At 45.9% G+C, this 15,960-nt stretch overlaps 2 protein-coding genes across 6 annotated transcripts in view; one reads left to right on the top strand and one right to left on the bottom strand.

Annotated features, from left to right (window-relative positions):
* EAF1 (ELL associated factor 1) lies at positions 1-14,120 on the bottom strand. Its single transcript, XM_036849741.1, has 6 exons — positions 13,759-14,120; positions 11,808-11,902; positions 9,858-9,994; positions 8,003-8,193; positions 6,115-6,348; positions 1-3,286 (listed from the first exon to the last, which is right to left on the bottom strand). The coding sequence occupies exons 1-6, from the start codon at positions 13,859-13,861 to the stop codon at positions 3,240-3,242; spliced, it is 807 nt and encodes a 268-aa protein (XP_036705636.1). The 5' UTR covers positions 13,862-14,120; the 3' UTR covers positions 1-3,239.
* METTL6 (methyltransferase like 6) overlaps positions 14,103-15,960 on the top strand; it is an 18,813-nt gene continuing 16,955 nt past the window's right edge. Inside the window, exons 1-2 of one of the 5 annotated variants that reach the window (XM_036849738.1) lie at positions 14,103-14,160; positions 14,949-15,367. In XM_036849738.1, the coding sequence (XP_036705633.1) occupies positions 15,143-15,367 (225 nt within the window). In that variant the 5' untranslated portion in view covers positions 14,103-14,160; positions 14,949-15,142. Of the gene's footprint in view, positions 15,368-15,960 lie in introns of all 5 variants that reach the window. The other 4 variants (XR_005019649.1, XM_036849736.1, XM_036849740.1 and 1 more) reach the window with 4 other exon arrangements.

Consider the following 15,960-nt stretch of genomic DNA (forward strand, 5'->3'; position numbering starts at 1 on the left):
TGAAGTGTATTGCTGACTTTCATTTTTTACTTAAATATAGTGATCTTTTAAGAGAATAAACCAAAAACACTTTACAGCAAATACTTTACATAAATATAAACGTGCATGTCTACTTCATAATTAAGCAAAATAAACTTTCAGGCACAAGATTTTAATAATCATTAAAGAATGAGACAATGAACCCAAGACAAAAATAACAGGAGCAACAAAAAGACATTTCGTAACGCTTCAATTGGTCTTGTCATCCAACCTACTGGTTAAGGCCTGAGTTTCATGAATCCTACCTTCCTCGCCAAATGGAAATATTCAATTTGGCTGTACCTAATGTACAGCCACATAACAGACGGCTATTCTCTCAAAATAATGCAATAAATACATCACACGCACACACACCATCGCACACACACCCTACTTAACCAGCCTCTCAAATAGGGAACTAATAAGGATTTTGGAATTTTCAAGTTTTCCCACCCCTGAAGCACATACACATTAATACCACACATAGAAAAATATGATTCTGCTACAGAAATGAGTGGCATCATGAGAAACCTCTAGCTTGTTAAGTTTCCCCAAATCACGGCTTTACTGTGGCTTGCTTGCCATGGCTCCTCAGGTGCTTCGGACTTAAGTCTTCACACCTTGCCGTATGAACCACAGCGCAGCAGACGTGACACAGAACAAAGAAAAGGCAATTTTAACAATTCAGTTAGAGACTTCAAAACCACGAAAATCAGAGTGGATAGCTTCCAGCTGTCTCCAGACACCTGGAATGTTTCCTCTACGTCTGCCCTCTGTGCTCCACTGGCTGGTTCTCTGCCCCCTTCCCACCAGGCTGTGAGCATCTACAGGTCTGTTCCTGTGCACCCTCTAGGGAACAGGGATGACCACGACGGTGCCTGCTTTGAAGGAGTTCACACCAACCAGAGCTCGAGCAAGAGGAAGGTCCGTGTGTGCACACAGTACTCCAGCTGGTGAAACCAACAGAGGAGGAGTCCATGAAGGGGGCACCCACAGAGACCCCTGAGTGGGGCTGGGGGAGGGGAGAGTGACAAGGCACGGAGGCAGGAAGAACAAGTCCAGTTTGGCTGGCAGGAGGGCACTCGTGAGAAGTAGTTTACGAGGCCAGATTCTTCATTTCCAAAAAGAAAAGATTCCTTACTCTGCTGGGTAAAGCTGGAGGGCTTGGGGAGGGAACCGCCAAAGGCTTTTGTGCAGAGAACAAAACGGGAGCTGTGCTAGCAGATGTTAACAACCATGCAGGGCCGGGCAGGATGGATGACGGGGAGAGGGTCTGAGCTCAGAGAGCCTAATTCACCAAGCCCACTGCCACCTGCAAGCACTTCCTATAGAAACAAACATCTTGACCCGACAGGCCCCAAACCGCAGTTCTGTCTACATATATCAAGACTCTAGGAGGAAAAAAAAAAAAAGAAAGAGAGAGGCTTGAATAGATTATTTATAGTTCAAGTTCCTGGAACCTGCCCCAGCTTGAGCAAGTTAAGAGCAGTGAAACAATTCTCACATCCAGTAACAATTCAAGTCTCCCAACCATGGCCTTCGGCTTCCCTGAGCTGTCATTACCAAGGAATTAAAATGCAAGGATCAATTCATTATAAGTAAGTTCCTACCTGCTGTGAAATCCACTGAAGTCTCATAATGGGCTGAGAACCCAGCACAGGGCACTGGCGTGGACCCCTGAGTGGCGCCTGGCAGAGTGGCGTGAGCGTGCTGCCGGCCCCCCTTCTCCAGCTCACTGGGGTCACTGTGTGGGTCAAACAGGTGACTCTGCAAGGCTCAACTCTAAGCCCCCACCACGGATCATCTAATTTCTTTCTAGGTCCAGACTGCTTCCCTCCACTAGCTGGGGAGGGAGAGGCCACCTCGAGGAAGAAAAATCACTCTTAATGTTCTTGATACCACTGAACCAAAGCAGACAGAAATTTCTCAGGACACAGTCATTCAAATTACAGAAATGGGCTACTCCATACTAATTATGGGACGACTTATCACACATTGGCTGCATACGGAACATTTACTAGTCACCAGTTTCCTGCAACAACAGATTCATCTGGAAACTGCCCGCTGCAGAAGGCAACCTTGTGACTTTCTTCTAGTTGCATATAAAAAATACAAATCAGTTTGGGAGTCAGACACAAACAGTGGTACAAAAGCATGAAGAGAAAAACCTTATCAAAACATGTGCTCGTTTCACACTGCACGAGTCCTATCCAGATTCTGGTCTGGAAACCGGCTGCCAGCTCATTTGCTCAAAGAGGCTTCTTCACCTCACCTCTCTTCCACTCCTAGTCCCCCACTGAAACCTACTGAAAGAAACACACTCATTATGGATCCACATGCAACTAAAAGCCTCAATTTAATCGAGTCACATGCATCAGCACAGTGGCTGCTGGTTAAATCTGCTCCCCAAGCCTCATGTACTTAGGGACTGTTTGGATCTAAACTGGAGCTAGAAGTAGCCAACACTTCTTTCTTTTGGAATCCAATAAAAGCTCCAATGCACAACTGTTAAGTCCCATGTGTAAGAATCTCTGGTTCTAGTAAGTGAGATTCAGGGGCGGGAGCGGTGGGAAAAGCCCGGACTGGGGGCAAGACAATGGCCCGAAACCAGCACTGCGCAGACGAAGGGCTGAGCCAGCAGAGCTCCGAGGTCCCCCCCAGCTGACACTCTCGGACTCCATCCTGAAGTCCGTTTCTACACAGGCTTGTCAGGCTGGGTCAGACAGAACTTGCTCACCACTTTGTGTCAATAATTGAAAGTGGTTTAAACATGCGTCTATGCTGCAGTTTGAGGTTTCCCTCTCTGCCCACCCCTCAAAGACTGTGTTTCACTTCACTGGTGCAGACCATTTGGCCAAGCTGGTGGCTGCTGAGGTTTACAACTGGATCACTGGCTAGGTGAAGAAACGGCCTTTGAGTAACCTAAACCAGGGCACGTTTGTCTGTTTTTCGTTAACAGTGTTAACCAAATAAGAGATATAATTCTGTTAGTTCTGCTATAGATCTACTTAAAACTTTGAAACGTGACATTGTTCAAAAATTACACAAGAAAATCACCCGTCACCACTATGTTAAAGATATGCACATCTGAGCCCTCCAGAGCCTCCAACTCCTCCTAGTCACTGATCCCCACATTTTCCTCTTGGCGTGGACTCCACGCTAAAGCAGCCCAGTCTCGAGGCAGATCTGTGCACAAAATGTTGATTTCGAAAGATCCGGCTCTAGTCATCACTGTCACTGCCAGACTCACTCAACTGCAAGTCATTTCCTATAAAGAGAAAACAAAATCAAACCCAAAGTACACAATTTAAAAATGACTTCCCCACGGTTCTTTGGTTGACTGCTTGGGCTCTCACACTACAGTAAAACCAGGCCAGTTCCATTTAATTAGGGAGGAAAACTGATTTGGCTCAGTGACAGAACTGGTGCAGTCCACGTTTTAAAAGAATTGCTATTTTTGGTATCTGCAAAGCACAGCAATACTGCTCTCTGGGATAAAACAGGGGAGGGATAGGCCAGACAGCTTTCACATGTGTCAATAAATAACAAAAAATATTTATAAATAACTGACTCACTGTCTAGTAGAATTGTTCATATTAAGTTGCTTTATAAAAGTGAAAATAATACCAAGTTGGGCTTCCTGTTAAGGAAGCTGAATACTATTTATACTGTGCATACCAGTCATATACTAATCCAGTACCCCCCTGACCCCTCTGGCCAGAATCTTCACGTTACCTTACACCACAAATCTGAACTAAAGAGCTCTGTAAAGCCTCAAAGTTTTGTCCAGTGTGTGACATTTAGGTTTTAGGAGTGAAGAATGTAAGTTTTCCCATCTAATATGATAAGAATAACAGGACCCCAGATGATAGATACCACTTGGAAAAGAAGAAAAGTGAACTTCTGTATTTCTGGATTACTAATCTCTAGGCCACCTCTCCTCAAAGTTTGTTCTGAGAACTATGGGGTCCCTGAGACCCTTTCAGAAGGATTCGACCTGAGGGCCTCTCTTTTCTAACTACATATTTATGTGATGCCACATTTTCTTCATATACTTCAACCTAAACAACTTATGGCAACAGACTGAATGCAGAAGCAGATGTAAGAATCCAGCTTTGTACTAAACTAGATGTTAAAGAGATTTGCAAAAATTTAAAGCAATGTAAGTTACCCTTCATATTAAATATTTTTTGATTTTGAAAATTTATGTTTCATAAAAATGTTATTTTTGTTAACAGGTGATGGTTTACTGTTGTTCTTTTAGACGAATTACTATTTTAAGTATTTCTCAGTTTTAATTTCTAATATGGTAAATATTGATAGATATAAGCTACACACACAAAAGTTCTCTGAGGTCCTCAATAAGTTTTATGACATAAAGAGGTCTGAGACCAAAAAAGGTGACATCTGCTGTTCTAGACGTGGGGAAGGTGATGGGATCAACACCAGCTGACAACCTCCAATCAGCAGAGCTAAGCGCCATCACTTACAAAGAAGGTGACATGCACGTAAACAGGTCAGTGTAATGGAGCTGAAAACCCAGTTCTGAAATTTCTTATACAATCAATTTGACCCAGGTTCAAACTGATCCATTTGTTTTTTGGGGGGGAGAAGATATAATACACATTACCATTCAGAAAAACAATATTATCATTACTCTGTATGTTTTCACATTAGGGTTTACCAAATTTGCGCTATTTACTGTGATTTTAGGGTTTATAAATTGGTTCCAGTTGACGATCCTGGTTTAAATAACTCCAGTACTTTATTGCATATGAAGTATGCAAAGATTAAGGTCTTGCCATGAAAGAGCCGCGGGCCAGGAGGACGTGGAGCCATGAAGAGCTAACAGAAGTTTACGGCGCGGGTAGGTAGGTAAGATGCACTGAGCCATTTTTGGCTCTTTTCTTCTAAGGAAGAGTTTAGCACTGACTGGGCAAAATGAAGAGCTGAGTTATAGCCACAGTAGATGTCTGGTCGTTCTCCACTGTGAATCCCAAACTCGCAGTGTGAAACTTACTGTCCCAAGCCAACTGAGAAGAGCATCAAGTATACCCTGATATCCAGAAGCTGGGCCTGTGTTAACAGGATAGCAGATAACAGCCTTAACTGATGTCACAACAGGGCTGACCTCACTCAGTTAGTAGAGCGAGGCCCAGCACAGTGGTTCTCCACTGGCACTGATTCCAACGCCACAGGGGCATCTGGCAATGCCGGGAGACATTCTGGGTTGACACACTGGGGGAAAGCAGGAGGTGCTCCGCCACCTAAGTGGGTAGAGGCCAGGGATGCTCTTCACCGTCCTACAAGGCTGGGGCCGGCCCTCACATCAGGGGTTTACCTGACGTCTACAGTGTGGAGCTGAGAGTGACTTCTGCCCGGCCCACAGGAGCAGGGTTACCTAGGCTAGCTTCCCCGCCACTGCCCCCTGACCTTCCAGCCTCCTCACAGGAAGTCAGACCGGAAGAGAACATCCAACTCCAGGGAGTCGGGAGAGAGGAGGGCGCGGAGAACCTGCACTCTCCCGACCTCCAAGACAAAGACATTTGTTTTTGTTCTCCCCTGCTTTGCTTTACCACCAACTGCACTGAAAGCCACCAGACGCTATAATGTCCCTTCCTTCCCTCCTGCGAAGGCTAGCTGGTCGCCAAACACCTGCTAAGGGCACAGGTTCCCAACTCTGTGGGCTGTGGGATACCGCACTCTCACGGCACTGGGCTCTCAGGACTGTACAAAACCTGGAGGTGGGGGACTGGGTGGGGGCAGGCGGCACCCCTAAAGCCTGGTATATGCAAAAGTACAGAGCCCTGCGGCTCACGTTTCAGCACTCTCCAGAATTCACAAAACCTAATTTGTGCCAATAAGGAAAAGAAAAGAGATGGAACAGATTTCTAGATTTGTGCTTTTTTTTTTTAACTGTTTGGTAACTTCTTTCTGCTTCAAATTGTCTTTGTAAGGACCCTTTCTTATGCCTTAAGTACCTTCAGGTTTATAGACTCTAGTGTAAGATAAATAGAAGCTCCAGCTCTGGCCTGACATTCCCTCTGCCCACCCCCAAGCCCCCGCCACGGCCCAGAAGCGGGAGCGCACACTTACTGAGGGTGCTCATGAGCTGGTTGCTGCCTTGCGGCCGGCCGGTTCCGTTGGCGACGGCCGGCCTGCTGTTGTAGGGCTGCTGGTGTGACGGCTGTGGAGGGGACACGGGGCCGCTGTCCTCGCCTCCACTGCTGGAGCTGTCGTCATCGCTTCCTGACGAGCTCTCGGAGTCTGAGGAGCTGCTTCCACTGCTGCTGCTCATCTGTTCAATGATGTCCACCTCGGCCCTCAGCTCTGGAATAAATGACGGGACGGGGGTCAGCGCGCTGAGCCTCTGTAAACACTAAGCTGGCAAAACCAAGAGCAACGAGGAATAACTGAAAAGGAACTCCTGCTTCTTGAGTCCTTAAAAACAAACAAAATGACCCAAACCAAAACCAACAAACAAAAACATCGAACATGTCTCCAGAGAGACAATGGAAACATTTAATTCACCCAAAATAACCAAAAAGCAGACTGCTCCAGGATAATGATTCTTCTGAGAAATGAATTGTCTATTTTGCCTTTATCTACTTTAAAAAAAAAAGAATTATGAATTATGGGATTAAACACCAAATAAGAGAAGAGCAATGTTCTGCTCATGGGCTGAGAAATACCTGACCAGGAACTGGAAGGTCTGAGTGCTTGCTCTGGATCCACCTCTAACCATCAGGGAGACCCAGGTGGAAGGCAATGAATATCCCAAGATGCTCTGGAAAAAGGAAGGGCCACAGCGGACAGCCTCTGGGGGCCTTTCCAGCTTTCACGTTCCACAGGTAAACAAGGCCCGCAGGAGGAGCTGTGGTGGCTGAAGAAAGATGGTGGGACGACATCCCTCCTCTGTGCTTTTACACATTTGACTTACAGCCATGCCTTCAGGTACCGCAATTTTAATAAATGTAAAGCAGGGAAGGAAACACACGTTCTACCTGACCATTTTAATGTGAGTGAGTACATTAACGATTCCCCATAGGCTACATCAAGGAAGATGCCAGATTTTCCTGTCCAAACCTACCACGAGGCCTTAAATGACTATGGTTCCTTTAAGCATAACTGGCAACAACCACTCATGGTCCAATTCCTGTTCAACTAAAGTGAGAACTTCCACAGACAGCATTCCAATATCCATGAGAAAAAAAAAAAAATCCAGAGGCTTAAGAACTGTGTACCACGCAGAGAGTGATCTCGTTTGTGAAAAGACAGTTATTTCCACAAGGTGGAAAAGGCAAACTTCCCAAGGGCAACTTTTTATCTTTTCCTGTTTACTACTGTTATGGATTTAATTTTGTTTCACAAAACTTCACAAATATGAAATATAACACTTACTTTCATAACTTCCTAAGTGTCTGGACAACTAAAACCATCCACTGTTTGGGGGAGAGAGCCAAGGTGAGTTCCTCTGTCTTGGTTTTACCTTGGAGAGCCTGACCAGACCTCAAAAGTCCTTCTAGGCCAGTGTCCCCAGTGTCCCAGGAGCTATCATATTTACGTACCTTTGTTAATACAAAGTAGTGATCGTGGAATTTAACCCAGACACTATACTAACATTGGCACAGTTGGTTTTTACCCCCAGTACCTTGCAATTCTCTTCTTTCAAAGCCTTAAAAGGTGTGCCGTATGGACCTTTAGATGGCAGGCAGGCTGGTTTAAACCTCAGGCCTCTAAGCAGAAAGCTGCAAAGACAGCCACAACTCAGGTCACTCTTCCAGACTCTCTCTTGTCAAACGAGCCAAGTGAAACCTCGCCTCCCCGCCCCGCCCCGCCGTCACCTGTGGAACGGCGGGCCCTGCGGAAACGGTTACGATGGCGGAGAATGCCCACGCCGCCGCGTACGTGGCCTTGTGATCCCCACAAAAACATCAATACCCTCCTCCAAGTTGCTACCATGGCTCCAGAAGATGCTCTCTACCTCTTTTGATATCATCCAGCTGAGGTTCAGGTGAGGGGTTATCCTTCAAGGGAGAGGTTTTGGGTCCAACCGGAGGCTTTGTTGGAGCTCTGAATGGCACAGGTGGTGGAGGCGGTGGTGGCTGTGATGGCTGTGGGGGACGCGCAGGCTGCTGTTCCATTCGGGCTTGGATTCTACTGCTCCCCTCAGCTCTGAAATGAGATACGGACTTTAAACTGGAGGGGCAAGAACAGTGGTTCTCAGATTTGCCTCGCTTACCAAGCACCTGGAAGTCTCTGCAGAACCCCAGGCTCTTTACAGACAGCTTCAAAATACCGATATTTGTTAATTTTATCACACAAACTACTCATTCTACTGCATTCCAGTTCTGCACCGTGCACCAGAGACACAGAGATGAATAAAACAGACTCGCTGCCCTCATGGAGCTCACATTTTATATCAAGCAGCAGGTAAGACACAGAGGTGGGATACAGTGTGATTACGAGAACCCATTTTAATAACGGAAAATTGTTAACTATTCACCTTGTGCGCAGTATAAAGTTACAATTACACGTGATTTATTAAACTAGCTCTTGAAATACTGGCCTGTTAGCAATTTTTTCCATTATCTATTTACTGCTTGCTCATTTTGTCACAGGCCAGCTCTTGCTGGCACGCAGGCAGGCAGAGCACTCCACCCCAGACCAAGGAAATGCTACCCGTTAACAATTTCTTTTGTAAATGGACTAGCTCAGCATTTTTCAAACTTTGGTGTCCACACAGATCACCTGGGGATCTCGTTAAAGTGCAGATTCTGACTTAGTATGTCCTGAAATTCTGCACTTATAAGAAACACCTAAGTGATAAAATACTGCTAGTTCCCAGACGACACTGAGTAGTAAGTCAAACTCCCACAACCATCAGCTCTCAGAGGCCTAAGAGCAGCACCTGGTTGGTGGAGGTAATCAACACAAACACACTGTGAGTCACAATCTCACTGATCCTCAGTCTCGTCGTGTGTGTGTGTGTGTGTGTATGTCTGTGTGTGTGTGTGTGTGTGTGTGTGTGTGTGTGAAAGGGTAACACCACCACCTTTTCAAAAGTTATTTGTAAAGATTAGATAATACACGTAAAACATCTAGCACAGTGCCTGGTATGTGATAATAAATAAATAAAGTACCCTCAATAAATGGTAGGTACTTTTACTTTTTGTGGAATGAGTAAAGAAAAATGGCTTGAGGAAGCATAAACAGAAAAACATCAAATACTCTCTTTAAAATTTAATTACTCTATTACAATAATTACTGTATTACAATATAAAGATAGAACCACTGGGTTACTTCTATTTATAGAATGAAATTTGACTTTAAAGTAAAATCTAATTGGCTTCACATGACACGTGTAATGTCTGTTGAATTAAAAATTAAAGAGAGCTCATTATTCAAAAAAAATAGACAAAGCTTTACTTTGGTGTAATAATGACCTCAAATGTACCTTGTAAAAATTTTACGTTTTCACTCTAATAAAGAATATATATTATTCAATTACTCTTTCATAATTTTAAGTCTGTAAATTTAAACCTTACCCCTTGGTGGTACTATATCAACAATCACGAAATTAATAAAATTGATTTAATCATATAGTACACTCCTTTCCCCAATGTTTTCTATGTTTCAGGTCTTAAAAGCATTATCCCTCTTTATTGCCTTTGAGGAAAAGATATTTTATTGACTTGTCTGAGAAGAGAGAGGTGGAGCTGCTGAGACTGCCAACAGGACACGAAGCACCCAGGTTCTCACATCCTTATAAAATAACTGAATAGATAATGTAAATCTATAGAAACGGCACACTGATCTGTACCTGCTTCTTCACATACCTTGTTTTCTTGACCTGGATGCTGCTGCTGAGCTTTTCCAGCACATATTCTCCAGTGTCGTGGTTGATAATAAGCACACAGTCCTTCTGGTAAGGTCGCTTGTTCCCCTTGAACACAGTCATCGGTGGTGTGGATCCCTACACGCCACAAAAGTACAATTCAGACAATCAAACCAAACACACCAGTTATGAATATCAAAACTGAATTTACAGGTGGCTTTACCTCATCGCATCTTTTATCAGAGCTACTCAAAAAGGAACAGAATGAACCGATTTGTATTTTAACTCCTGCTGGCTTCCCAAGCAAAAAGAAGGAGGAAATAACAATACAGCAAGAATCTGTGACTGTGCAACTGGCTCTAAGTAATCAAGAAATAAATATAAAATTTTTAAATTACTGTACATTTTTCCAGGGATTTGGGAAATGTTACAAATAATGGTAAAACGTGAACTGAGAAACATAAATTACGCATTACGTGTCTGACACTGAGAAGAGCTCTCACTATGAGCAGTAAAGCTAGTGAGTGACCTCCGCACTTCCTTGTAATAGGAGAGTCCAGGCTTCCCCCCATGCCAAGTAACCACAGAGCATTCTCCAATGGCAGCTCGTTATTCTGGCTGGTTCACAGTAAGTATATCATGCCACTCACCCGCTTAAGCCCCTGAATCACCCATCACTCTAAGGCCAAAGAAGAAAAATCTTTAAACGAGCCACCTGGCCCTTCCACCGTGCCCGGCTCCACTCACCGCAGGCTCCGCAGGCTCCAGAGCAGAAGGAGCTGGCCTTCTCTCAGACTCAAGCTCTTTCTTGCAGGGATTTAACAGGGCTTCTGCCTGCAACATCTCACCCTCTCCTTCCCTTTTAATTATTCAACCTTCAAATCTGCTCAAAGGTCACTTCCTCAGGGAAGCCTTCCCAGATTTTCCAAAATGAGTGCTACGCTTTCTTATATTGATTTAAACTCCCTAAGGGCAAGAAACGTGCTTGTTTTTTTCAAGACTGTATTCTCAGTACCTAGTAGTGAGCCAGCACCCAGTAGGTGGTCATTAATATTTGTCAAATATAGCATTTAATCCTCTGTATGGAATCAGAAATTGCTTGGCTGCTTGACTCCTTATTCATACAGTAAAAATTAAGAGTTAGAAGAGACCTTAGGGACCACTGATCTAACCTCTTCATTTTACATTTGGGAAACTAAGGTCCAAAGGGAGATGATGTAACTTGCCAAAGGCAACAAGTAATGAGATAGCAGTTTGAACTAGCAGACAATAAGTTTTCCCCAGCACAAAGCTTCCCAGGTCTCCCTGTCCAGAGCCTTTTCATTCTATCACTGGTTACTGAGAACTGATGTTCCAGGACAGGGCTGGGACATGCACTGACCCATGGTCATTAAGAGTATTTTGTCTGATCCTTTGGGCTTTGTGATCAGAGCGCCGCCTCGGGCAAGGCTTCTCCATTCAGCTTTTAACCGGTTCCTCAGCCCTAAATGGGCTGAAGGCTCTGCACCTCTGGTTTCTGCCTGAAACCACCAGCCTGCACATCACCCCTTGCCAGACTCATGACCCGTGTCGACCCTGCTCCTGCCCTCTGCACTCCTAAGCTGCTGCTTTACATCCGCAGGGCACCTGGGCCTTTCTCTCTGTAGCTGCTGGGGGGAAGCTACGTGTGTCTAAGGGAGGGGCCAGGCGTCCACACAGAAACCTTGTCTACTCTGGGACAAATGGGGGAAAAGGGAGCTTGGGGAAAATGACAAAGAATTATTTTTACTCAAGTACCTGGGAAGCATGAATTCTACCCCACCCCACCCCCAAAATTCCTTTTTCCCTTATACTGGCACTTTAGAAATCTAGAAATATTTAAATAGGAGGGAAATCAAATTGCAATAACATAGAATATGAGGATTCACTGTGATTCCACATTAAAAAAAAACAACAATGGGATAAAACCTACAGGGATATGCGGCAGCGTAATTGTGACTTCATCTCCTTTGCCGACCTGAAGCTCTCCTTCACAGGAAGTGTCTATAGATGCCGGCTTAAAGTCATCTAAAGGGAAAGGTAAAAAGCATTTATCCACCAGGTTACTTATGCTAAGGGTTTGCAGGGCATTCCCATGTAAGAATTGAAATTTTTTATAACTCAAATAAATGGAAAATACACACCATTTAGAATTTTTCAAAAAGGTATTTCATCGTGGACAGCTTCTCATACACAACAGCAGACAGAATAATACCATGAGCCGTGTGTACTATCACCCAGCTTCAATAATTACCAGCTCAGGGACAATCTTGTTTCATCTATACCTCCACATACTTTTCTTCTCATTCCCAGTGGATTATTTTGAAGAAAAAAGGCTAGAATTTACACAACATTTTATTAAGCAAAGATATCCCCTTCCGCCAAGTGACAGATGAAAAATTAATGTCTTATTATCCACAATGAGGTGTTTTACTAGGGTTATTATAAGGATCAAAAGGAACAGAGCATGTTTTTAAAATCCTGTTATTGTAAAACCCGATATGAAATATGAAAGGCCATAGCACCATATAAGCTGATTTCATTTTGATAGGAACTGGCAAAGATAGGATCTGCCACACCCCAGCTCCATAGCTTTAACAAGGATTACTCCTGTAGATGTTTGGAGCAGAAGGTTGAACTGTATCTCCAAAGGTTAATCCTGCCCATGTTTCTGAATTGCAGTTAAAGCACAGCATGAACAGCCACCTTACTCCCTTTTAACACAAACCTGCCTCAAACGGCAGGCCAGGTGCTTCTGTGAAGTGTCTTATTTACATTCCACCTTGCCCTTCACTCTGCTAAAACATCAATTCAGTAAACTGCTCAGGAAATGACGCTCTTATCATATTCCCAATACCCTCCCTCTGAAAGGGCTGACCTGCTGTCAGTAGGAAGCAGAGTAATGGCCTGGCAAGTGACCACAGGAAGATAGAACTGCATTATCTAACACACCCTCTTCCAAGGTGTTGAGTCACGTGTAGGAGGAGCTCCTCTGACAAAAACATGTCTTAACCAGCATTGGGGCTACCAGGAAGGGAAACCAGGAGCCTGTGAATCACAGCGGGATGCTCAGTCAGCCAATTCTTCACCCAGGACACAGAGTGGAAAGGCCCTCTCTCAATAGAGTCTGTAATCATGGAGAAAAAGAAGGTCCAGCATAATGACTATCTCCACATTCCTTAGGCCTGCTCGCTCCTGCTTCCAAACACAGATCAAGCGCTAACTTATTCCTGGTTCTCAAATTCTAATTTTATTCTTCACCCACAAGGGACTTGGTCCCGAGGAAAAGTTGGGGTAGTCCAGGTGACCTCAAAAGACATCAAAATCACACGAAAAGCTAGCATAGAGACATGGAGGAGGAAGCCCTGATGAGGCGCAGAGAAGATGCGGATTCTGGGGCTGCAGAGGGGATGAAACACTGCGTCAGGGAGGCCAGAACCAAAACGGACGAGGAAAGAAAAGTGAGGAAAACAAAGAAGAAGAGAATGGAATAGGAGGGAGTGGACGCGGATCCCGAGGAAACGACAAGAGTTTCCTTGAAGCGTGGAGACCCCCAGCGGGGTCATGGCGGGAATGGGGCTACAGAGAAGAGCTGGAGCCTGATGTGGTGTCGCAGCCTTTCAGAAATAAGAGGGGGAGCCTCAGCGCGCGGGAGGGCTGGACGCGGCAGGAAAAGGGGCCAATGGTCTTCGGAAGAAGAGTTTGGTATCACGAGGCAGAGGAATAGTGGGAAGGGAGTAAAGTTCTGGTTTGGGAGTGAGCTGGGAAAAACCCGAGGTTCCGGCGGATCCGGGCTGAGAGAAAGGGAGCTGACGCTGGCAGGGCTCCCTGGACACCGGAGGGGCTGAGGGAGGCCAGGGGCAGCCGTGGGGGCGCGGACTCACAGCGGATGGTGTGGAAGGAGGCCCGTGGCCGCTTCTCGAAGCTCTCCCCGAGCCGCAGGCAGTGCTCCTCGCGGTCCAGCAGCGGGTTGGCCGTCCCGTTCATGGCACCCCCGGGCCTCGCGCCCGCACCGGTGCCCTCCTGGCGCGCCCGCGGCCCGAGCTGCCGGTACCGGCGTCCGGGGGAGCCGCGCTCCCGGGACAGCGTTCCGGGTCGCGCGGGGATCCGAGCCGGAAGCCGCCCGCGGCCGGAAGCAAGCCCCGGCCTCCGCGTCCGGAAGGTGCACGACTCTGAGGAAGCTGGGCCCCGGAACTTCCGGCGCCGAGGAGGGACTTCTGGGCCCGGAGCGGAAGTGGCGGGGCGGTGCCAGGGCAGAGGACTCTGCCTGAGAAACCCGATTCGAGGTATTTCCGGGGGGTTTGTCCAGTCGAAGGAACTTGCCGCTGTGGCTCCCAAATTTTGCTTCCGAGGCTGGCCTGGCTGAGGGCTCAGCGCGCCCGGCCCCACCCTCCAGGTGAACCTAGGTACTTATGACGGGGCCCCAGCGCGCGACGGACTAGGTTCACGCCGTCCTCTCAGGCCCTGGCGGCCGGGCGGCCCGGGTTATCCCGAGTGTCCTGGGGACCCCACGCCACGCGTCTCTGAGTCTCTTCCTCCCCTTCGCGTGCCGACGGCGGCGTGAGGGCCTCAGTCCCCGGGAAGTGACGCCACCTCTGGTTCGTAAGACTCAGAGACTCAGGCCACGCGGGCTTAGCTCCATTTTCCCCGAAAAACACTGAGTCTCCGGTCCTTGGAAACGGTGACCCTCCTTCTGTCTGTGAATTGACCACCCGCTTCCAGTTCGTGCAGCCGTTGTGGTTGTTTGTAAGACACCCCTTTCACGGACACCGAACATTGATGAACCCAAGATTTCTCAGTCAGTTCTCGGCAGTGACCTTTTTCTAAACCAGAGCGATTTTTTGTATTAGTTAACTTACTCTGGTTTGAATTACAGTTCTGTGCGTGAGAGCCCTGGCCGCTGAATGTCAGCCCTTTGAAGGCAGGGGCTGTGTCTTGGTCTTTGTGACCTCTTCCATAGCGGGGCAGGGATTTGTGTAAGGTCAGCACCTAGTAAATGTTTGCTGAGTTGAACTGTTAGGTGAAAGAACTGTTGTAGGACCACTAACTCAGCATCTTTAAAAAACTGTTCTAGAACCCCCCCCCCCCAACCGGAGTCTCATTCTTTTTCCTGCGAAACTCCCGATGCTGCCTGAGGCTTGGACCCAACCTGAGGGACCACATCTGAGAAAACCCTGCCTGTGTCTGCAGTATCCGCTTGAATTCCTCAGGTTGTTCAGGAATGGAGAATCTCCAGCAGTGTTAAATATATGACCATCAACTTAGGAGATGGCTGCTTTGCAAAGGAAAGGGCTTCAGGCAAGGATTCTCAGCTCTGAAGAAGAGGAGAAACTGAAAAGAGACCAAGCTTTAGTGTCTGATTTTAAACAGCAAAAACTGGAAAAAGAGGCTCAGAAGAACTGGGACCTTTTTTACAAAAGAAATAGCACTAATTTCTTCAAAGATAGACACTGGACCACCAGAGAGTTTGAGGAGCTCAGATCATGTAGAGAGGTAAACTAATATTACACGTTATTTGAGCTGTTCTTCATTTAAAATGTGTAGAAGAGGGGTGCTTTATTGCATTCCCAGGGGGAGTGTGAGATAATTTATGAAACCTCTCAGAGGCTTCATAAATTTTTGTACCTTAGATATACACTGTTTGTCTCAAGTAGTTTTAGCAGTTGCTGAGCTGTATAATACAGAGGAGAAAAGACGCTGTAACTGTAGTCCTGTTGTCTAACAAAGGCCAGTCACAGAATTTTGAAATCAGTGACTGGTGGGGCTTTCAGCCACTTCATACCGACATATCAGGCCATCAGCATCATGCTTCTGTATTATGGCAAGAGAAGGAAAAGTAGATAAATATATGCTTTTTTTGTAAGTTAAAAAAAAGGGGCATTTTCTGTTTCTTTAAAGCTAATCTGAAAGTTGTAAATATTAAATTCATGCTGAATGATTTCAATGACAGGTTCATAATAATAATGATGAACACTTTATCATGCCCGTTTTCTAGAACTTTACGTGTGTTCTGTAACTTAAGCCTTATAATAACGTGGTGAAGTTTGGTGTTACAATTATCCCCACTTGCTGATGAAATTGAGGCA

Source organism: Balaenoptera musculus, chromosome 4 (assembly GCF_009873245.2).
Source record: "Balaenoptera musculus isolate JJ_BM4_2016_0621 chromosome 4, mBalMus1.pri.v3, whole genome shotgun sequence".
Taxonomy (NCBI): domain Eukaryota; kingdom Metazoa; phylum Chordata; class Mammalia; order Artiodactyla; family Balaenopteridae; genus Balaenoptera; species Balaenoptera musculus.